This window comes from Girardinichthys multiradiatus, chromosome 8 (genome assembly GCF_021462225.1).
Source record: "Girardinichthys multiradiatus isolate DD_20200921_A chromosome 8, DD_fGirMul_XY1, whole genome shotgun sequence".
NCBI lineage: Eukaryota > Metazoa > Chordata > Actinopteri > Cyprinodontiformes > Goodeidae > Girardinichthys > Girardinichthys multiradiatus.
Window position 1 is genome coordinate 18,485,203 of NC_061801.1, and position 25,213 is coordinate 18,510,415.

A 25,213-nucleotide genomic window follows, 5' to 3' on the forward strand; every position below is an offset into this window, starting at 1 on the left:
TTTGTTTTCAAAAACATTTGTTTCAGTTTAATGCGAGATCTAAATCTTTCTTGAACTTCGTCAAATAAAATGCAGTTTTTGTCCTCTTTGTCTAAGAATTTATGATTACATATATTTCAAAAATGCACAGATCATTGTTTTCCTGGCCAATACCGATTTCCTGTCATGCCAGTTCCAATATTGACTAATTTATTTTTTCTATGTAAACACACTCACAAAACACATGAAAGAGTAAAAATGTGCTGCGGGTTTTTGGATTGAATAATTACTTTTGAATTCCATAGAAAATGAAGGGATTACATGATTATCCCCTTTTTATACATCAGAGGATTTTTTTTTTTATCAAACTCATAAATGTCCATCATTGTACATGTTTGTTAATGCATCTCTAGACAGAAAATGATGAAAGTTCTTAGTTCTGATACATTTAATGAACACTGAAAAAAAATCAGAATTTTCACGATTTGTGGATCCACTCAGAGCCAATCAAGAAACAATTGGCTGGTTCCGGCATTTTGACTGATTGGTGCATCCCTAAAAAAGATGTGAGCTAAGCAGGATATAATAGACTTGTCAGCTGTTTTCTTAAATTGACTATTGATGCATTACAATCGAGACCAGAATCAAGGGAAAGGCATTTTTTAGCCCTTACAAAAAGAAACAATTAAACATTCAAGGTCTACCCATCTGTAAATGAGCTCTGGAGTCTTGCCACTGTCTTGTTTTCCTACAGCTATAGAAGTGCTTCCCTTCCCCTCCCCTGAGCCCAAATAGGAGGCCATGCTGCGATTGGCTCAGGCTGCGCAGTTTTACAGCGAGGCAGAGCTGCATACTGCAGAAGAAGTGAGGCTGAGGCTGTTGAATCAAGCACTCACAATGAAGCACCGAGGGAGGGGGAGGGGAGGCGCATGCAGTGCAGCCTGAGAGCCTGGTAGCGGGAGTGAGGGAGGGACAAAAGAAGGGAGGCAGGAAAAGGAGGTTCTCCTGATCAGTGAGGATGGAGGAGAGAGTGAAGACATGGATGGATACGGACAATGCTGCGGTGTGCATTGTGTGACATTAACAAAGAGTGTAGCTTTCAGGCCTTTGGCAGGAGGAGAAAGAGGGATGAGGGGAGAGGAAGCGATGATGGATACAAGAGGCAACAATAACAGTGGCTGCTGTGGACATTCGGACCAGTATATTGTGCTCTATCATTGCAACTAAACCATCCATCAGTTTGCTCAGTGCAGACAAAAGATGGCCAGATTAAATCCTGTGTGACCACATCAAAACAGAGTTACTGAGAATAACTGAGAGATACAACACAGAGAGGCTCAGGCAAAGTCTGCAGGGCCAGAGGAGCTTTCTTTGAGTTAGCGGGCTCATCAAAACCTAAAAGCCCACTTAGAGATAACAAGTACTGCAATGGTGTTTATGACATCTCTTCTTCGAGATATTTACATGCTTATATAAACAGGGTGTTTTTCACATCATTTGATACTTTCCATCATTTGATACAAAATATACAATCACCTGACATGCAGTCACAACATAACAGTGAAAACAACATCAATTTCTGCATTTGTGAATGCTGCTACAGAAAATTGAGAAAAAATGCACATAAGTAGTAACTATTTTATTCTAAGACAGGAATCCCTGACAGTGCCTGCTATTTATTTGTGATATAAACATCTGCACGTGAATCTCAGAAGTACTGAAATTGGTTATTTTCAAGACTATCCCCAAGAAGGGAATTTAAACACTTTCTGACACTGCTTCATAACACAGGACATACATAATAGTTTCCAAACAAATAATTATGTACAAGAATCATGTTTTTGTTGTTTCCTTTATTAGATCCTAGTTCAGCAGATTTGGATTTCAATTAAAAACATCAATAACAATTCTCCATCATGCTAAAACTTGGTTTACATAATTACCTAATTATTTTTTGCTGAGCCTCTTTTTTAATTAGACTGTTGAAATAAGTATGTAATGATACAATTAAAGTTTGCCAAAATGTCTCAGAAATACTTATTATTTTAACACATTCATAAAATTTTGGAAAACATACCAAGAAATGTTTTTGAGAAAACGAAGCATAATCAGACATAATCAGCCCAAATCAAAAATATTTCAAAAAACAAACAAAACAGAAAAAACAAGTTATAAATTCATTTGATTTGTTGGGCTTGACTCATGACTAAGAGTCAGTCTGACTTAATTTATATTTTGTTCTGAAAACTTTATTTCTGAAAACACCTTATTTCCATTGACCATATTTCTAATCCCAGTTTTGGCCAGTCTAATTTTATGAAATAGACAGATTATGACTCCTAACCAATGACATCCAGCTGAATAATTTATCGCTCTCACAAAATCACATTTCTTTGCTTAGCTGACTATGTTTAGATTACAGAAAATTACTGTATATTAATGGTTATAACAGTGGCTTCAAAAACTAATGCGTGGTCATTATGATGCATTTTTTACTTCTCTCATACTCGTACTCGTACTCGTCGTCTTCCACTTTATCCGGGACCGGGTCGCGGGGGCAGCAGACTCAGCAGAGACGCCCAGACGTCCCTCTCTCCAGACACCTCCTCCAGCTCCTCCAGGGGGAGCCCAAGGCGTTCCCAGCCAGGCCAGTCAAGAGGCATAGTCCCTCCAGCTTGTCCTGGGCCGTCCCCTGGGCCTCCTCCCAGTGGGACGTGCCTGGAACACCTCCCGAGGAAGGCGTCCAGGAAGCATTCGGTATAGATGCCCGAGCCACCTCAACTGGCTCCTCTCGATGTGGAGGAGCAGCTGCTCTACTCCGAGCCCCTCCTGGATGGCTGAGCTCCTCACCTTGTCTCTAAGGGAGGAAGTTTTATCTAATAAAACTTGTCTAGTTTTTTTAGATATTTTTCATTCAGAGGACCAACTCTGTACCATTGTGTTGCAGTACATCTACTGATTCATTGTGCAGAATAAACTGGCTTTACATCTATTGACTACACTTCTCCAACTGGTAATGAAGTGGTCTCATGACTCAAAGGAGACTGCAGGTTCTTCTATAAAGATCTATGGGCCTTCCAGCGCAGGAACAGCTCTGGGTTTGGATGAACTGACCCAGATATTCTAAGTACTTCAAGTTGAAATATAGAGAATTCCTGTACAAATCATCTATATTGCAAGATTGTCCCATTTTTCATCCGCTGTCACAGTGTTGCTACTGAACACACTCACAGAGTCCCAGGTTTGTTATGCAAACATGAAATTATTCAATATTTAAATAGTTGGTTTTCAATTTAGCACTGGATATGTTTCCATTGTTATGTGCCTTAATATGGTTCATACTTTTTAAAGTATCTTATTTATATCCTGATGCTGTAATTATGAATATGAATTTATAATATATTTAATATTAATACTTTAATATTTTATTAAATAATATTTCGGTCTGTTAAGGGTTGTCCTGTGAGTACCAGCCTAATAAGGCGGTGGTATTAGGACAAAATTGAAAGGGATGAGCCAAGCTCTGACATTATTGAACAGCAAAACTCTGCACACATATGGAATGAATTTGCACACTTTCTTAAAATACAAGAATTTATTAACAAAAATAAGTCAACTCAAAGTCAAACATATTTCAATCAACAAACTCTTTACTACGCTAAAACAATCCAACTAAACTACCAAGCAGAATGAAAGAATAAGGAAGACTAATGGGTTATGTACAATATAAACAAGTTGATTAAAGATGGTTGAAACCATGACCAAAAGAGTGATGCAACATTACCATGCAATGTTTATGTTTGAGAACCAAGGATTATCTTGAAGAATCTGGAAGTGAAGTTAAGTTAGTCTTGGAACTAACTTAGACAATAATTGACATACCTTTAGACAACCATTCACAATGCAAGATCAAATAAAATATTGCTTTAATAAAATAATGTTTTAAAGAATGATTTGCTGAATAAAACCAACCTTCTGGATAACCAATTCTCAACGGTGTTTAATTAGCTGCCTTTATTTATTAAAATAATATTTAAAGAAATATTAAGGAAATAGTAAAATAATATTTAAGGAAATATTATTTTGAATAAGAACCAAATCTTGGGTTTAATTGTGTTTAATTAGTTTTCAAGTTTGGTAAAATAATATTTAGGGAAATATTATTTTACTGGATTGAAACCTAACAACCTTTTGGGTAAATGATCTTTAGCAGGCGAGCACGTGTTCTTACACATACCTTTAAAATACCATTAATAAAAGGGTTAAAATGCATAAGCGTGGACGGCATGTTATGGCCGATCTTCTGTGTTTAAAATCACCCTTTAAATAAAGTTTGTCTTAACTTAAAAAAAAAAAAACACAGAACACACAAACTGAGCACATGTGTGAGCAAATAATCTGCTAGCACTAAGATAGCTGAGTTTTCAACACAAATGAAACCAAACATCATAAAAAGAAAAATGTTTAGATTATTTCATTCTAAATTACTTCTCTCTGCCCAAAACACAACCTCGTACGTGAACCGTGCTGAGGAAAAGTTGTCTGGGCGACGAAGTTGAAGAAAGCATCCACAGTGAACAAAGGGTTCGCTGCAGCTAACCTCCGCAGCTAACCTCCTGTCAGCCGGCCAAGCTGCACGTTACTGCTGTAACCACGGTGATGCGGTCCCGTTGTCCTTCCTTCAGACCGGGAAAACTGCTCCACTCGACGTTGTAGAGACAGGGTCACTGCTGGGAACTCTCTGGAACACAGTTTGCTTCTGTAGACCTCAGAGAGAAAGTCAAGCCACGCTTGTACCTTAATTACCCCCGTTCATGAATGAATACTGGAGACACAAACAGCAATTCATTCCTACTTAACTTAGTGCGTATGATCGCATGACACTCTTGGATCCATTTTGGAGAATTATGTCTGTTTGCCAGCAAAGAGACATTAGCGCGCTGTGTCCCTCCGTCCAGTTCCTCTGGGGACCCGTGTGGAAGAGGTCAGCCGGTTGCAAAAGCGGTGATTTTATTCGGACAGTGATGTCACAGGAAGTCCGCTGTTACCCCTTTTCCTGGCTGTGCTGGAAGTAGGTTAATGCGATTTATTTTGAAAGTTCCAGAAAAGTTCATACTGGCCTTTCATTTTGCTGGGGTCCCAATAATTATCAGCTGTACAATTTTACAACAGTAAAACACCATCCACAATTATTGGCACAGATATGTAAAATACATTAAAATAAATCAATATTTCAGACACTTGGGGACCCTGCCGTACTTAGCAGAGGCGCTAGATACTTTTCTGCTTATTCATCCTTTGTTTCATGCCAGACCCACCAGGAGTTTTGCAAATTCTGTAAGCTTACATTTGTTATTTCAAGGAAAAAGAAAAAACTTTTTTTATGGCATCACTCCTAAGTCCTAAAGACTTAATAATAATAGTGTGTCAAGTTATATTTATACCCCAGGGAAAGAAGAATTTAAGGATTACTATTCGAAAGTTCTCAAAAATGCTACAGTAACATTTATTTTATAGGAATTGTTATTGTGTCAATATATGCCGCACCAGAGATTTTTGTTAAAAACAATTATTTCTTAAGGTGAGGTTCTGACCTCATATCAAAGGTTAATTTTTTCTACATTGTTTGCAGTAAAATAATTTATTTTAAGGCTATTAGAACTAATTCCTTGATGTCAACTCTGTCACGCTTGCTATTACCATCTTTTAAGGCTTTTTACATATTCTTACCAAAGGTGACAATATTTGAGAACACCACCTTATGGTTTAGTTTATTTAAGAGAACCTAATGCATTACCTCCTGATCCACTTGTTCTTCTTCAGTTTCATTCCTCCGGTTCTTTGCTTTCTCTATAATTAAGTTGTTAGATCCGTTCTCCAGCAGTCTTTATTCTGCTGAGGATTTGCTTTTGGGTCTGTGAAGAAGATAAGTGCATTTAGGTCAGGGTTTCTGAGCTAAACTGGTGTTTGATGTTGCATATCTTTCCATATACCATGACAGCTTTGTATTCTGACTCTGCTTTCATAGTGACTAAGTTTGTTTCCATGTCTTGTCACTCAGCAATCTGGTCCTTAAAATAACCATCTTGGCCCAGATGTTCATGATTTCTATCAACGAATGGCACAGCAGTTTCATGGTCTTAGAGTGGCCTTATGGGGGCTTCTTAATTGGCACAATGACTCAGGCTCCAAGTCGGCTGCAAAAATTGACGTGAACAGTTAATTTCACTAAACAGGGCATGGCAGTGCAAATTGGCACTTTTACCATATAATCTATACTGCTGAGTCCGAATCCTCTTCATCGTACAGTTACACAGCTTTTTAGATTCTGATGCAACAGTCAGTGACTATGAAACTTTGAAAGTGTTTAGTGAAACTGCTTCAAATCAGACTTCTTACAATGCAAAAGTTATTTGCCAATGTCTTCCTAGTGTCACCAAGAGAAAGGAGCTGTCAAAGGTTACAGAATTTAATATTGGATTGCATTAAAACCAATCAATGTATATGAATAAGTTTAAAAAGCACAAATATTGTTACAGTTCTTTAGTTTGCCACCGTTGTGTTAAATATAATCTAATCAACAAGTTTTCGTTGATGCTGCATCAAGAGCATTTATCAACCTCCTGCTAATGCTTCTTACATCTGCCAACTCACTCCCACCACTTCCAACACTTCCTGTAAAGCTGTCACTGTTGCTGGCAGTTTATCTCAGTTTGGATCATATAGCAAGGCTGCACTGGCAGGGTGTTTGACAATATTCACATATCAGAAATATACAGGGTAATATTTTTTATTTTCGCCAACAGCAGAAACAAAACTACAAGCTACCAGTGTCCTATGCCAAATACAGACTCAAAAATTGCTTTTATCTGATCACATCCTTTTTTAGTTTAGTTTAAAAATGACACAAACAAGTATAATTAATACATTCCTGTTCCATATTTTGAGATTTTTGCTTGTTATGCTCTAATTAAAATTTATAAGAATCCTGCATTCTATCAGTAATCTGACAGTGGATCAAGGAACTATTCTTTTATAGGGACGTATTGCACACATTAACTAACATTTGTAAATGCTTGTCTTTTGGGAAAATTATTATAGCGATATGCAAACCCATTCAGACCCATTTCACTTAAAAGCTTCATTGTATTTCATTGAGATTCTATGCAATAGAAACACAAGGTAGAGCATAATTGTAAATAGGAAAGAAAACTACATGGTTCTTACACTTTTGGGGTGCATATGTATTCAACCCCCATGAATGAAAACTTAGTAGAACTGATTGAACCGATGATTAAGATTGGATATGGAGCATTTGTGAACATTCGTTTTTCCAGTCTTGCTGCAGATTCATAATCAGGGTGATCTGCAGTATTAGTTTTCCACCACATAAAAGAAACAAAAACGTTAATGTGGTCTCATCTGAGGAGAACATGTTCTTCTGTATGTTAAGTGTCCCCTATGGGAAAGGTTTTATGGTTTTCTTTCAATAATGGCTTTCTTCCTGGAAAGCATGACTAATCACCGTCCTGTCAACAGGTTTTCCCACATGTGCTGTGAATCTCTGGAGCTCATTCAGAACAATCATGAGCCTCTTGGCTGCTTCTCTGATTAATGCCCCTCCAATCAGTTTGGGTGGACAACAATGTCTTGGTAATTTTGCAGTTGTCCTTTCATTTTCAAATGATTGAACAGTTTTCCATGAGATATTCAGACCTTTAACGTATCCACAACTTTGTCACTGACCAGTCTGCTGAGTTTCTTGGTCCTCACGATGATGTTTGTTCACTAATGCTCTCTAACAAACCCCTGAGGCCTTTACAGAACAGCTGGATTTATATTGAGATCCAGTTACACTCAGACAGGCTCTGACTTGTAAAGGCCATGGTTGCATTATATTATGTTGATGAGTATCAAAGTAAAGAGGACAATAGAAATGCACACCACACTTTTCAGATTTTAATAAAAAAAACATTTGTAAGTCTCCTTTCACTATACTTTACCCAGTGCTTTGGTCTGTTACTTTAATAAAAAGATAAAATAGATTGAAGTTTGTGGTTGTAATATGACAAAATAGAAAAGGTTCAAGGGATATGAAGAGTATTACAATGCACAACATATGAAATAAAAACATGTTTTGAATAAACAGCATAGAAAAGGCCCCAGTGTCTTGTCATTTTTTTAATGTTTATTTATTTATAAGAGGCAATTACTTAAATTATTTTGCAAATATGGGATGTATGCAACCCACCACTTTCTTGTAATGGTGTCTTGTATTACGATGAGCCTACAAAAGCAACCCCAAGCTGTTTTTTCCCTACCTTTCATTCAGCCTTTATGGATGGCTATATGTAGCCAACTTGATAAATTGGTATTTTGAGAAAGGCTGCTGAGTGTAGGCCTAGCTACAACCAGAGCAGCATTTTAACCATGACCGCCATCAGCAGAATGAGAGCCTTGGATAAACAGCACAGAATCTGCTGCTTTCATTTTACTGGGTGAGTTCACTGGAGGTAAGGTACTATGGAAGAAAGATTTAACATGACTTTTATTTTGTCTTCTTCTCAGTGATTGATTCCTCTTGATAATTTCTCAGATTGGTTTGACTTATTTCGAAAAACATTGCAGTCATCCATTTTCTTGTTCATAATGTTAAGCTGTGGGAAGTAGCAAGGCCAGTTGTGACTTTGTTCTTCTCAGTCACAGTTGCTGGCTAATATCGACAGATTTTATTCTATCTTAATGAAGGCACATATTCACAAAACATTGTCCTTACAGAGATGAAAAATATGTTTCAAAGAGAGCCTTCAACTATTATTGGTACTTCTGTTAAAGATGTGTACCGCATTACAAATAGGGTAAATGGTTGTTATGGATACCACAAGTTGCCACTATTTCATGCAGTTCCCTAACAATGAGCTTTGGAGATTTTTTTCACCTTCCTTAATAATTGATCCCCATCTAGAGTTGAAGCAGAACTGCGAGCTTGAATGGGCAAATACAGTAGATCTGTAAATCATCAAGTGGTGGCAAATTCAGTGAAAATTGGATGGGGCCAAAAACAGAGCTCTGAGGCACTCCACCACCAAGTACTCTCTTACTGAAGCTCATGTTTAAAAAAAGGACTAAAAACACTGAGCACATATTCATATAAACCTCCAGATGAGATTTTCTTACTAATTAACGGACACTGGCCCTTATAAGGTTTTTGACACCCCAGGTAACAATGTGTACAGAAATTGTTGTCATGAAAACCTGGTCACCCCTTAATGCTACTCTTTTCTCTGACAGCAAGCTTTAGAGATGTTTTTACCACCTTAATATCCTCCTCACTGTGCATAGTAAGAACAACTTGGGTCCTCATCCAGCCTTTTCCTCAACAGTTAAAAATATTTGTAACTTTCTCTTTATCACTTTGACTGTAGATAAGGGGATGTTTAGGCAGGAATGTATTTCCTCATGTCCTTTCCCTTTACTTAGGAATGCCAAACCAATTCTGCCTTACTTGAATGGCATGTTTTCTCGTCTTTCCCATTTTGAAGAGTGGGTGACAGAAATCAGCTTCGTTATCATATTTAGTGTATGCAAAAATCATACGGTAGTAATGAAAAATCTTTAGGCATTCTGATCATCTTAAAAAGTAAAGAGTAAATGCAGTAACCTTTAGTATTTGAATCATTTATCAATTTCTTTCTTAATGTAGGATTTCTTTTCAAGTATTTTTTAACAGGAGTGCTGATAGGTGTAAATTTCCTTTGGAATGTGCTTTGCATTCCAAAGAAAATTTTGTACATTTATGCAGCCATTCTGGCCTTTTTCTTGTTTTACATAGTTTGAATTTGGATAGATTAGGCATTTTGTCTTATAGTTTGTATTTAGTAAATACCCCATATGTTTTATAATCACATAAAAAACAATAGTCTCTTTCTGGTCTTGTCTGTACTGTTGTCCGATGCTGTGTACACAGATGGCTAAAGATCTTTGCCCTTTCTTGCCACTAAAACTGATTTAGTATTGATGAGTCAGATTATCAGCAAGTGTCCCGCCGGTCCAAGTGGTGACAGTGATGTTTCGTCAAATATACAGAGGCTTTGTGAAGTCACTATAATTAAGTGATGGACTGTAAATGATTTATTGACTGGGTGTCCTTAAAGTCCCTCCCTTTTCCCTTTTAATGTTATATTACTCTACATATTTACTACTTGTGAAACCCAGATAGCATGCATTTGCTACTTTTTTCAAAGGTCAGCCTGAGTCTACCTGCTGTAGGACTGGTGGAGTGAGGTGATACAGAAAGTTTGAGATACTCCTACTTAGACCGAACTGTGAAAGTACATCCTCTCATTTGCAATTAAAAATTTTGCAAAAGGTTTGGAAAATTATCCAAACTTATGAGAAAATATTTTATCACTCTTCAGCCAAATGGACCCATTTGCCTTTCCTTCACAATAAAAGCTATGTTTGCTAAAAATCACCATGTAAATATAGTCACTGATGCTGCAAAAACTTGTTTTATACCTGGTTGCAAGGCTAATGTGTTAGAAACTGTTAGAAATAGGGACAAACTATGTGTTGATCTCTGTTTCTTTCAACATGAATGGTCCCCTTAAATAATAGATAGGCCTCAGACTGACACACCAAAATGTCAACATAGATGGATGTTAAGTAGGATATTTATTGCCATTTTTTGATTGTTTACAGTATTATGCATTTGTTAGCTAATCACAGAGTTAAACACTTACATAATGAAAAAGGTATGATTAAAAAACAACTTTATGACTTAAGTCACAAACATAAATGCTTGTTGAAGCAGACATATAACAGGAATGCTTGCAGATACCCTGAGTTTCTAAATGCCATGGATGTTGTTAAACTGTACAACATCAGATGGGTATCGGGTACAAGACCTCCTGACTAACAGATAACGGTTGCTTTCCTTTGTATAAGCTGGAAAAAGTATTCCCTCACAAGCTCTGTAGGAAAGATTTTGACAAGACTGGACACCCTCCACCCTCAACAGACTCTGAACGAGGCATAGGGGCTTTCTAGACTTCTTGAAGGCTTACAGCTATTTGTGCATTCCTGCATAAGATGGTTTGAAAATATGGGGTATCAAATACTTTGTGTTGGAACATTTATGTTTTAACAACTTAGCTATATTTTGCATTGACAGCATTAGTAGTGTCATTGATTCTGCCTGGATTGCTTTATGTAATCTTCTTTTTCCACAATATGTAAGGTTTTTTAGACATGTAATGTTTTCTTGTTGAGATTAAAACTACCGGGATTGGGTTTTTGTTTAACACATTGATATGATCCTAAAGGTTTAGTAGGAGGTGTAACTCCAGAAGAAAATCATTAAATCTGGTTTTACCTCAGTTGAAACAAATGAAACATCTTACAGAGTATCCAATCCATTCTGGATGTGAAGTCTTCCAACCTTTCACCTTCAGGTTGGAGAATGAGCTACTGCTCCATTGGTAGGCAGATCTGGGCATTGCCTGTTGTGAGATGTGGATGACACACAAATCACAAAAGAGCAGGTGAATACAGATGGGCCAGTCTATGAGGGAAGAGAGGCGTTAATAAACAAAGTGTCACTCAAGCATGAGATGAAATTAAAATAATATAGTTAGTGTACATGAACATTATGGTTGCAAGATTTGTAGCTTTCTAGAAATGTAATACGGTCCAACAATATAATGCACACCAATAAAATAATAATTTTGGCCATTTAAATGTGAAAAAAGCCAATAATACATTTGCCAATAACCAAATTAGTTATTATGTTGTTGCTGTAGCAATTAAAGATCTTTTAAAAATGTACTAACCACTGCCAATAATGTTATAATGCATAAAAGTTAATTTTTTTGTAAATAAAATATTATTTTGCTGTTTTAGTGCATTTGGCTCAAGAAATAGGTAGAGCTGATGACATCGTGTGGTTAAGCATATGCACTATGCAGCACTCTCTTTCCCTACTTATAGTTGCAAGAGCCAATTTGAGAATTTTTCGTTGCTCAAAATCCTTGTTTAGAATATTGGTTATTTGATTACATATGTAAATGGATATTTAAATGTATAGAGAAATATTTAATTAATTATTGCGTACAGCAATTGGTTGTTAGATCACTACTGCTTGAATTTAGAAAGAGAACAGTGGTTATGTGACGTAAATATGTTACACAGTTAAATTTTCCAGAAGATGGTTTTAATGATGTGCCAATGAAGTAATAACCAGCCAGTAAAATGGTAACTTGGTACACCACTATCAAAAGGTTTTTACTGTCAAAGGTTATTACATAATTAGCTCAAAAACTGATATAATTTAACCCTATAATCATAAAAGGGGGACATGTACTGGACTACATATTTTACTGAAATTGTATTTAAAATCTTTTTTTTTGCAGCACTAGAGGCCTTTATTTTTCATCTTTTCAAAAGTAAGCAGACAGGAAAGAGGGTAAAGACAGGGGGTTGCCAGGTTCAGGACTTGAACCTGGGACAACCGCATCGAGGAGTACAGCGTCTGCACATAGTCGCATGCTTAAACCCTACACCAAAAGTTGGAAAATTTGTTTAAAAACTAAAATGTATGTTTAAAATAACATATATATTTTTTTTACTCCGCAATTTATTTTAGAAGAGTAGCAAAAACAACACTACTGTTTGCTATGCTAGAAATTATAATTATAGTTTACTACAAGCCCTGCTGGTGATGCAGTGAACATGTGCAAGAGGGGTGGGCTCTGGTCAGATAAGACCAAAATTTATCTTTTGGGCCTTCATGCATGGTGGAAAACTGACACTGTATATCAACCTGAAAACACCGGTGAAAACATAGTGGTGGGACCATCATGCTGTGGGGTCGATTTTCTTCACCTGGAATAGGGAAGCTAGTCATAGTTGATGGGATGATGGATGGAGCTTAAAGACCTGTTTGTGGCTAATTGATGTTCAGATGTTCTAAGCTTGCTCTTTAATTTTTGCAAAGAAGAATGGCCAACAATTCAGTCTCTAGATGTTCAAATCTGGTTGAGACAAATCTCAAACTACTTGCTGAGTACAAATGTACACTACACATGAGGTATTAAAAAAAAAAAAAAAGTAAAGCCATGTATTATTTTCCATCTTGTTCATAAATATGCAATTATTCCTGTGTGTTTTAAAGTGCTGCTTTGCCATTTTTCAAAGGTTTTAAGACAGAAATGGAAGAAAGCAGAAAATAGATAAGTAATAAGATTTAGAGATATTCTAATTGGGCCGGTTTTACTGCACATGAAACAAGTCATTAATTGACCTTATTGTTCAGATTTTTTTCTTTAATAGCTCCAAGTTTGCATTTTATCTCCATCCTCTGCAGGGTGAAAGACATTGATTACTGCAGTCATGCGGGGTTGCTCTCTGATGAGGAAATGATATATTAGTCAGTTTATATTTATAGGGGAGTGGGTGGCGGTGACTTGGTGTATTTCTCATTTTTATTGTGAAAGATGGGGACGGAGAGGAGAGAGAAAACAGTTGTGAATGTTCCTGAGGGATTCAGTTCCACATCAGAGAGAGACTGCGAAGACAACTTTCCACAGAATTAGTTTCACAGATGCCCAACAATGAGTTTAGCTGCTGTTTTGCATGTTAATGTAAAGCTGATCCCAATGAAGGTGCAAATATTTTCCTTTTTTATAAAACTACAGCTCATGTTTGGAGGCTGCCTTTTTGCCCTCCCTCATGGGAATAATTTCAGTACAGATATTTGCACTTTTCTGCCTCTCATGTCCTCTGTACTCCCTCTCTGACTCTGCTTCTTCCCTATTTGTGTGTCTTCCAGGTATTTATGAGCAGACATTTCTTATATAACTGCAGCCAACCAGTCCTGGATGTAAAGATAGCCTTTTGTCAGGTGTGTGTTCCTTACAGGTAAAAAAGGTACAGTATTCATTCCCTTCCATTTCCCCTTATTTGCTGTGTGTTTTGCTGGTGCTATGTTTCTGATAAGGTTCTACAGTGACTGGTTCTCACAAACATTCACATTTAATGCAAAAACAAAATCCTACATAATAGCCTGAATAGCTATATATTTCCTTAGGGAAATCCAAGAGCAGACAAGAGAAGACAAAGAGCTTTTAGCCTTATCTTTATAGTTAACTATGCAAAACTATTTCTAGTCTAGACCCAATTTCCCACTAAAGTTCAATACCTCAAGTGCTTATCATTAGCTGAGACATTTGTCTAAAGCGGGGCTTAATTACCAGCCTCCAATTGACCTCTTATAGCTTAAATGCCAAACTCATTTTGAAACCCCACAATCCATATATCCAGTATGTGTGTGAGGGCTACGACTGACCCCTTCACTGTAGCTCAAATTGCTCAGGAACTTTGCATGCTTTGTTGCGTTGCACCTGCATGTTATCTGAGTGTTTAACAGTCAGTGCTGGTACTTCTAAATGTAAAAAAAAAAATAAAAATCAGATCATAGTTTTCCTACATTGCTGCCATTACATGAATTTTCCTGGCTCTAATTTTTAAGGCTGATCTTACGCAGTTGTACCCAGCAGTGTGGCTCTGTTTGGTTTGTGAGCAAAGGTGTAATTATAGTCTGTAATTAATGTAATTATCATTTTGTTGTGCCACTATTTCCATGCCTGCTCCGCACAAGTAATTACAGCTTAAATATTGCGTGCATAATGATGTAATAATGTCTTTATCTTAGAGAAGCAATTAGTGGCACTGATGTAATATCATAGTTAATATGGGTTTTCCATGTTCTGCTATGTTTTTGTTGCTTTGCAGTAAAATATAACAGGCAGTATTAATTTTGAGTATAGGTAGTCTCATTTGAAAAAATAAATTGTTTCTTAAGAACTACTTTGATAGGCTCAAAAACATAAACAGTTTGTGGTAATTTTCAGAATAGAATGATACAGGAAAGTTAATAACATATAACACTTTGAAAACAATTGCCCTGCGATGGACTGGCGACTTGTCCAGGGTGTACCCTGCCTCTCGCCCATACACTGCTGGAGATAGGCACCAGCTCCCCCGCGACCCACTATGGAATAAGCGGTAGAAAATGACTGACTGACTGACTGACTTTGAAAACAGTATTTGCCCCCTCAGAGATTTCTTGTGTTTTTGCTTTATTGTGTTTCAGATCATCCAACAAATTTTGATTGGCAAAGATAATCCAATACACTATAAAAGACAATTTTCATATAATGATTTCATTATGTAATGGGGAAAAAACTGCCAAAGAATCCTTTATATTGCTGTGGAGGAATTTTGGCCCACTCTTTTTAATAGAATAGTTTTAATTCAGCCGCACTGGAGGGTTTTTCTGAGCATAAATGACCTTTTTAAAGTCATGCCACAGTACCTCAATTAGATTTAGGTCTGCACTTTGACTAGGTCACTCTAAAATCTTCCTTTTGGTTTTTGTGAACCATTCAGAGGTGGATTTGCTGCTGTGCTTTGGATCATTGTCCCGCTACATAACCCAAGTGCACATGAACTTAAGGTAACAAACTAATGGCCAGATATTCTGTTCTATTTTCTGGCAGAATTCGTCGTTCCTTTGGGCAGCAACTGATTTTTCACAAAGTGTACCTTTAAATCCTTAAACACAAATCCCAGTTGGCTTAAAATATTAGAGATAAAACCCTTTTTAAGGATTTGTTGTCCTTCTTTCTCTTGAACACTGCTACCATTATCTAAATATATATATCTTTAGAAATAGAGCTCTTAGAGCTCTTTAGGCAGAGAAAGGAAAGGTTTGTAAGTACATGTAAGCTTTTTTTAAACATAATTGGATCCATACGTGCTTAACAAGATAAGCACACAAGGGATAGAAAAACACTGAAATAAAGATAGTTAGAAAATATAAAGGATAAAACTGCTGATGTTACACAAAGTAAAATAAAGATAAACATGTAGACAAAATAAACTAAAGCACAATGAGGCAAAAATTTTAAGTTTAAAAAAACAACAAAAGTAAGACAGGCAAGTCAGGCAAGACAGTTGATTAAAAATATGTTTTTTTTAAAGAAAAACGTGTTCAAACATGATTGGTTGATTTGCTGTACGTGTTTTTAAACACAGGTGACTTGCTTAATATGACCTGGAAAATAGGTCCTGTTCACAAACAACGCCAAGGATTTTTTAGTGATACCAAATACCAACACAATTTCCTTAAGAGTGACTATATGATTGGATCATGAATCTCTTAATTTTTAGGACAAAAAAGTAGTTCAATTCTTAATGTCTTCATTATGTCTTCAAGACAAGCCTGTAACATCTGTAGGTAATTAAATGTATTGATAAATATAGATGTCATCAGCGCAGAGACATATTTTGAGATAATAAAGCCCAAAGGTGGCTTGTATATAGAAAATAGAATTGGACTTTGTACAAAACATCGAGGAACACGATAATTCAATCTGGGGACATATTAGGATAAATTCTTAGAATACCCTAGCATATTTAGACCTCAAGTGCTGTTTTTTTCTGTTGAAAGAAGTCTTCAGTATTATATTTTCATAGCTGGGGGTGATTTTTGCAACTATTGGTGTAAAATGTTGTGACTATGAAATAGAAATATGGCTTGTAGTGTTATAGTGTCAACTTTTCATCTGAATGATATTAAACACGACATGAAGACAATATGTTGCCATCTGTGTAAAAGCAGAAGTTAACCTGATAGCCTTTTAACAGAATGATGAACCTCTGCATTGTTATAGAAAATTTACTACTAAAAACGCTGAGGGAATGCCTAGATCTGAATCCAACTGAACTGTTCAGAGGATTTAAAACATAATGTATTTAAGAAAACCATGAAACATCCTAAATGCTTAAAAATGCTCAATAATAAGTTATTTTTCAGACGGCAGCTCTACAGCTTCTGCCATTAAACATTTGCTTTATCGTATGCTACCTTGTGTATTTCTGTTTACTACCACCTGGTGTGCTTGTAAACAGAAATACATGGAATATTGTACCATAAAAGCTATCTGGTTTACCTTTTAAAACTATTTAAATGCTGAATTCTTAAATATGTATAACAATTCTAATTTACATGTGTTTTATTTACTTTTTTCCTGATTGTACATGTGATTTTCTGCTGTAAATTTATACCCCACCATTCTCTTTCGGTGAGATTAACATCACTACTGTGCTGTATTTGCCTTGCTCAGGGTTTTGGAAAACAAGTGGATGTGTCATATATTGCCAAATATTACAACATGAGCAAAAGCAAAGTGGACAACCAGTTCTACAGCGTGGAAGTGGGAGACTCCACCTTCACAGTTCTAAAGCGTTACCAGAATTTAAAGCCCATTGGTTCTGGAGCTCAGGGAATTGTCTGGTAAGTTCACAGCTGTGCCTTTGTTTTTTGTTTTTTTTGTCCTAATTCAAATAGCATCAGCAAATAGCTGTTTAATGAGGCTCTGTGTAATATTTAATGTTTGGGTTGTCTCAGTTTTACTGTTTGTCTCGTTGTTCTGCAGTTTATTGCTTTAGCAGATGAAAAGAAATCGATGAAAAATAGTGATTTTGAGGGGGGTTTGGTTTCATACTGGCCCAATGTTTATGAACCCTACTTTCAACTTTTTGGCCCAGAAATAGGATAAAAGCCAGCTCTCTAAATTAATAGTAATTTAGACACACATATCGTTTTAGTCTTTTAATGGTAGGCATTTTCAATTATTTCTGAAGTTTTTTAAATGAAAATTTTAAACAGCTGATTTAAAAGATTATTCAATGCTCTCTGAATTATTTCATGGTTATTAATAATGCTTTTAAATGTAAGAAAGCTTGTTTGTAGAATCAGAATATGAAACAAGCCAGAAATCTTGTTTTATATTTTGATTATTTTACAAAAAAATCCAGATTTTAAAGATAATTTTTTATTGCAACAGTAGAGAAATAGTTTATGTTTGTGAATATTCATTTCAAGAGATAAAATACAGATTTTGTTTTTTATAAAACATATTATATTACACAGCTAAAATGTATTGCTGCTGATGGGGTAGAATAGTTTGTACCCCATCTATTTTTCATAAGAATATAGAAAATTTAAAATATGTTCTTTATGGAGCTCAAGGTCACAATTTCTGTTATAAATTCTGTCTCAGGTGTGAGCTGTAAGCTTATAGTGTATCTTCTATTTGCATTGTGAATGAATGGATCATAAGGGTCTAGCAGAACGGTCTCCTTATGAATCCTTAACCCAGATGCAGAGGGAGTCTGCTTCCATTATAATTCACCTCACGCCTTCCCTGTCAGAATGCAGTGGAACGGCTGCCAAGGCTCCACTTAAAGAAATGCCTCTCACTGTCTCTGTCCACCCACCAAACACATCCATAACTCATGTTCATGTTAATGCTGTGTCATTGTGCTGATATACAATCTCTCAGAAACCTTCATACTCATGATCCGAGTTGACGTGTTTCATTCTAGCATGTCTAATATAGCTTTAAATGCTCACTGGCTCTCAACACCTTTGCCCTCCACGTGCCCTTACAATATTGTTTCCTTTTGCCCTCAGCTCTTTTCTTCAAAAAATATTTCTTTGTAGTTGCAAGGTTGCTTGAGGAGGCGTTTGATGCTAATGCTGAGATTGTGCACATTTGGAGGATGTTTTAGACATCAATGGCACAGAGAGCACATCGAAGTGAACCTGCTCGGCTGTGTTCTGCTTGACTTTGTCCATAGCTGTGGTAGTGACATCGCCAGCACTATGTCAGACAAAATCCCAAGGACTGATTAGAGACATCAAGTGTGAAACTTGTCTTATTCAGATGTTTATAGATGCATTAATCCATATTCTACAAAATACCAGCATGTGTTTTGGTATAAGTTGGAATAACTGTTTGATTCCAACATGGTGATAAAAAAAAAGATTGTTGATTATCTTCAGTGCAATCCTCGGATGGGTGACATAATCACATTTACATAAACATCTGTCTGACTCAGTTCCAACAGCTAGCCTCAGATAAGCAACATGCAGACAGATCAGAAAGATTATCTCTAAGTCAGCAAGGACACATTCTGCTTTGCTTATGCAATCAGGTGATTTATTCTAATATAGCCTGAAAACATGCAAATAAGGAAAAACATTCTTTCTATTAAGACTTATTCTGCCAATGGCTGGCCAATAGGTGGCTGCCATGTAATTCTGTCTCTCTCACAATGTAAATTGGTCCCTGTTGTTTTTCTGTGTATACTAATGTGATGTTGGATATATGTGTATTTTCATGTTCTGCAGAACAGGAACCTGATCAAAAATAACAATTATGGTGAGCCAGGCTCAATTTCGCTGACTTTTTTTCTGTTTTAAAAAGTTAAATAAAAAAAATAAATAAATGTTGTTGCGGCTAAACATACTGTTAAAAAACTCATGTAGAGATGTCCAATTCGAGATTATTTGTCTTCAATTGCTGTGGATGCGTGGTATGGGGTTTTGTGGACAGTGACAGATATTTTGTGGACATATTCATATAGAGTCTTAAATTAAGCATGTCTTGCTTTTTGATGTTTTTATGTTGAGCAGTTTGCTAAAGCGCTAAGCATTTTTTCTAGCATTTTTTTCTCTCTATTTTAAATTGACTCATTGATAGTTCACCTTGCAACATATGTTGTTGCAGTTCCAATTAATCATGTGGGGAAAAAAGTTGTTCCTTACTTCATAAACTTAGACTTTTGGTTTGAACATCATAAAGCTTAATGGCTAGTTAACCAGCTGCTCTCTACACGTGCTTATTCAGTAGGAGCTTTCATACAAGGATCTTAAAGATGGATCAAGACTTTAAGTAGTTTAGCTGGTCATGACATCACCTTTCACTCATCTAGAAAAGTGATGAGTTGCTGAAATCCTTATTGGATAAATGCTTTTATAAATCCATGGTATGCATTGTCCTCAGAGACATAAAAACCACAGTACATTCCACTCAGCATGTTGTGTTCAAGACCATAAAAATGCACTGAAAGTCCCTTTACAGCATCAAAGGGAGACTATACAGAGAAACATACAGAATATTATATGACATTTTTACACTTTAGTTTTCTCTACACCTGTTCTGTGAAAGTCAACATAAAGGGCTGCAAGGAGCTCAAATATAAAAGGTCTCAGGAGTCAGGGTAGCACTAAGCTAGCAAATCACCAACCAGTTATGACACACTTTCCTGGATGTGGATGTGTTTTTGAAATGAAAACAGCCAATCAATTAGTTTAAGATTTTTTGAATTAGATATTAAAAATGGGAGAAATATTTTGAAACTCTGACACTGTCAATTTGTCACAGACATTAAGTTCAAATACTGAAGTGTACAAAAGACTAAGTAGATTTTATGTAGACTTGGTGACCCCAAGATGCCACTCTTTGCTGGAATTCTGTAAAAGTATTTTTCTTCTCTCATATGGGTGTCTAATTATGTTATAAAATAAGGGAACAAATTTGGAAAAAAATATATATATTTCCTTCTCTACCCTCTAGCTGTCGAAAAAAGGAATAGATAAATGGAAAATAATTCTCTGTAATATAATTCCTGGACATGAAACAAGAAACAACACCTGTGTTTTCAGCTGTTGATATAGTCCTGGCACATGTTTGAATAAGCAGGGATCCCAGATTTCGAGTGGAGACTGGAGTGAGATGTGACACACCAATAAGGTCAGGGCTATGTTCAGCCCTGTCTTCACTTACTGACTGTGCTGCCACATATTTGTGTAGCATCATCTTGAAATATGAAGGCAAAATTAAAGTGAATGTCCTTATGATGCAGCATGCAAGAGTGGTAAGCCTGATGACGTGGTACAAAAATAACCATTTTATATATATTTACATAAAAGCATCGGCCCATTTTGTCGTTTTGTTTTAACCTGTTTTATTATTGTGTCCAATTGGGGTTTTACTTGTTCACGTTTTTGCTTCAGTGTGAAGGAAAGTGTGATCCTTCTGCTCTCTGTGTGTCAAGCACATAATTTCCTCAGTTCTTTAGGTTGTTTGCAATTGAATGCTGACTTTAAATGAAGTCCAAATTCTGTTTTGTTTGTCTTTATCACTGGGCATTCTTTTCTTTTTTGGAGGGTCCAGTATTCAATTTAGTAGCAAAAGAAACTGTGTGGTAAGGTTACTGCAAAGCTTACCAGAGTAACTGAATGAACAGATAACTTCATAGTTGGGATGTTGTTCTCAAGGTTCCCATTTTTTCCCTCCAAATGTAATTATGCTCATTAAGGCCAAAGACTTCAACTTTAGTTTTATCAGACCAAAGGACAGGTCTCCATGAATTAAGGTTTTTGTCTGTCATAAACTGCAATCTGATTCTTTACATGTTGTACCACAGAATTACTTTTAAAATCCTGATTGTCTTGTTTCTCTGTACCTCTCTGACTTACGTGGGCACTTAGAGGAGATCGAGCTTTTTCTGTTGTGGCTCCCAAACGTTGGAACATATTGCCAAATATTAGACAGGCATCTTCACTTTCTGTTTTCAAGTCTCTTCAAAACAAACACATTTTTTTTTCAATACAGTTTGCCGCAGTGTAGGATGACATGCTCTTTTTTGTGTTTTAAGATTTTGTTATGTCTTGGTTTTATCTCTTTTTTGTACATCACTTTGAGCAAACTTGTTGTTTTTTAATAGGCTTTAGAAATAAACTGGATGTGGATTTTTGGATTTGGATATTGCTTTTGGAGTATTAGCTTTTTCCACACTTAGCAGCCTTTCAAGAACAATATGTGCCTCAATAAATGCCTTGTTTGATTCTGGATAATAACACTCTCTTGGCAGCTTCAGCCAGCATCTTCACAAAGCATTTTGCTTTTGTACTGGGGTTGATACACACATTTCACACCAAAATACGTTAATTTCTTACACACAGATCTTGTCTCCTTGAAAAGTTTGTTGGTCTGAAATTCCTATGGAGTTTAAACAGATTAGCGTTGCACCTTTAGGCATTTGGAAATTGTTCCCAATGATGAACCAGATATGTTGAGGTCTACAGTTGCCTGTCTGATATCGTCAGTGATTTATTTCACCTCCTTATAATGTGGACTTTCTCAAATTGTTTAAAGGCATAGGAACTTTAAAGTATGTAAACTTTTATTTTGTGAACTAATCAGCAAAAAACTTTCTCTAAAAAGATCTCTCACTCTCATTATTCGCCCCTTTAGCAAATAGATCATTTTTGTAATCCTAATTTACCTAAAACAGTGAAAGTTTGCTCTAATTAAATGTCAGACATTTTCATACAGTGTATCTTAATATCCGGGTGAACTGTTAATTTTGTTTGACATAAACTGTCCATCGCTCTCCTTTACTCTGATAACTTCAACATTCTAAAATTCCTCCAGATAGCCACCCAGCTATAAATGCTTAAAGAATACTGATGATTATGTTTTTTCTTTCTCTCTCTCTCTCTCTCTCTCTCTCTCTCTCTCTGTCTCTGCAGTGCGGGCTATGATGCTGTCCTGGACAGGAATGTAGCCATAAAGAAGCTGAGCAGACCCTTTCAGAACCAGACCCATGCCAAGAGGGCATATCGGGAGTTGGTGCTCATGAAATGTGTCAATCACAAAAATGTAAGTTATTGTTTTTTTCCTGTATTGGAACAAAGGAAGAAAAAAAAAAAAACGTGTCCGCTGTCAGCAGGATTCTATTTCTGGCCAGACCTCTCTGCAACAAAGTGCACACTAGCCCCTGTGCAATGTTGTGACCATGCTGAACTCTGCGCCTGCAGAAGTGCAGCAAACTAGTGAGAGAGTGAAGCCAAGAGCACTTGAAGGGATGAGTGTAATCCCCACTGCTACACTTTGTATTCCTCTCTTTGTTCCCTGTCACCAGCCTGTCTTTTGCTCCAATCCCACTACTTCAGTTCATTTCATTCTCCCACACCAGTGTCCTTCACAGCAGTTATTATCTTCTCACATCCACTTTACCGTTCAGTCTCTATAATTAACGTAATTTGATTTCTCTCTTTCAGATAATCAGTTTATTAAATGTCTTCACGCCACAGAAATCATTAGAGGAATTCCAAGATGTGTAAGCATCTTCTTTTTCTTGATATTTGTTTTGACTTTAAAAATGTCTTTGTTTTTATAATAAATTATTTTTCCATTATGTGTTCAGCAATTGTGAGATCAGAGCCACTCAGGGGTTGTCAGAGAAAGTACTGTAGGTGTAACCTAAAGCTGATGGAGGCATCATGTTCTCGTACTGAATCATAAATGAGAGTGTGTTTGCTTTTAGAACAGTCTCTCCACTGAGGGATTTATACCTCTTCAATGAACTTTATTTTTGCTGTTTTTTATGTAGAAATGTCTGAAATGCAGGAGATCTGTGGACAGCTAACTCATCAAATGTCAAACAAATCATCACTTACTGATCCCACATGTTTCACTTCCTCAGGTACCTTGTGATGGAGCTTATGGATGCCAACTTGTGCCAGGTAATTCAGATGGAGCTTGACCATGAGAGAATGTCCTATCTGCTGTACCAGATGTTGTGTGGTATCAAGCATCTGCACTCAGCCGGCATTATTCACAGGGTAAGAGAAGACAGTCAGCTGTTTTTTCTCCTCTACCTGCTTAGTTTGCTTTTGATTGTGTCCTCTCAAATTTGTTGCTGTAAGTAGTAAAGCCTGCAGTCTGCTTGTACAACATTTTGGCAGGGATCATAGTGCTAGTAATATGAGAGCCTGTTTACATTTCATAGCAGATCAGACTACAAGAAATCCAGGATGTGTGAAAAGTCGAATGGGATCCAGTGTTTCCAGTTTATGCTACTGCATCTCAGTGAAGCATCTCTTTGGCAGCTCAACTGAAGCAAAATTACAAAGCTCATGTAGGTTAAAGTGTAGGATTTTTGAACTATGAAATACAGGTCCTTCTCAAAATATTAGCATATTGTGATAAAGTTCATTATTTTCCATAATGTAATGATGAAAATTTAACATTCATATATTTTAGATTCATTGCACACTAACTGAAATATTTCAGGTCTTTTATTGTCTTAATACGGATGATTGTGGCATACAGCTCATGAAAACCCAAAATTCCTATCTCACAAAATTAGCATATTTCATCCGACCAATAAAAGAAAAGTGTTTTTAATACAAAAAACGTCAACCTTCAAATAATAATGTACAGTTATGCACTCAATACTTGGTCGGGAATCCTTTGGCAGAAATGACTGCTTCAATGCGGCGTGGCATGGAGGCAATCAGCCTGTGGCACTGCTGAGGTCTTATGGAGGCCCAGGATGCTCCGATAGCGGCCTTTAGCTCATCCAGAGTGTTGGGTCTTGAGTCTCTCAACGTTCTCTTCACAATATCCCACAGATTCTCTATGGGGTTCAGGTCAGGAGAGTTGGCAGGCCAATTGAGCACAGTGATACCATGGTCAGTAAACCATTTACCAGTGGTTTTGGCACTGTGAGCAGGTGCCAGGTCGTGCTGAAAAAGGAAATCTTCATCTCCATAAAGCCTTTCAGCAGATGGAAGCATGAAGTGCTCCAAAATCTCCTGATAGCTAGCTGCATTGACCCTGCCCTTGATAAAACACCGTGGACCAACACCAGCAGCTGACACGGCACCCCAGACCATCACTGACTGTGGGTACTTGACACTGGACTTCTGGCATTTTGGCATTTCCTTCTCCCCAGTCTTCCTCCAGACTCTGGCACCTTGATTTCCGAATGACATGCAGAATTTGCTTTCATCCAAAAAAAGTACTTTGGACCACTGAGCAACAGTCCAGTGCTGCTTCTCTGTAGCCCAGGTCAGGCGCTTCTGCCGCTGTTTCTCGTTCAAAAGTGGCTTGACCTGGGGAATGCGGCACCTGTAGCCCATTTCCTGCACACGCCTGTGCACGGTGGCTCTGGATATTTCTACTCCAGACTCAGTCCACTGCTTCCGCAGGTCCCCCAAGGTCTGGAATTGGCCCTTCTCCACAATCTTCCTCAGGGTCCGGTCACCTCTTCTCGTTGTGCAGCGTTTTCTGCCACACTTTTTCCTTCCCACAGACTTCCCACTGAGGTGCCTTGATACAGCACTCTGGGAACAGCCTATTCGTTCAGAAATTTCTTTCTGTGTCTTACCCTCTTGCTTGAGGGTGTCAATAGTGGCCTTCTGGACAGCAGTCAGGTCGGCAGTCTTACCCATGATTGGGGTTTTGAGTGATGAACCAGGCTGGGAGTTTTAAAGGCCTCAGGAATCTTTTGCAGGTGTGTAGAGTTAACT

General features: G+C 37.0%; 1 protein-coding gene across 9 annotated transcripts in view; it reads left to right on the plus strand.

Moving 5' to 3' along the window:
• mapk10 (mitogen-activated protein kinase 10) overlaps positions 1-25,213 on the plus strand; it is a 51,522-nt gene that overhangs the window by 5,576 nt on the left and 20,733 nt on the right. For 4 of the 9 annotated variants that reach the window (XM_047372505.1, XM_047372508.1, XM_047372509.1 and 1 more), the window contains exons 2-7: positions 13,808-13,896; positions 15,427-15,493; positions 17,166-17,335; positions 22,427-22,556; positions 22,958-23,016; positions 23,383-23,521. In XM_047372505.1, the coding sequence (XP_047228461.1) occupies positions 13,808-13,896; positions 15,427-15,493; positions 17,166-17,335; positions 22,427-22,556; positions 22,958-23,016; positions 23,383-23,521 (654 nt within the window). Of the gene's footprint in view, positions 1-13,807; positions 13,906-15,426; positions 15,494-17,165; positions 17,336-22,426; positions 22,557-22,957; positions 23,017-23,382; positions 23,522-25,213 lie in introns of those variants that run through there. The other 5 variants (XM_047372511.1, XM_047372513.1, XM_047372506.1 and 2 more) reach the window with 5 other exon arrangements.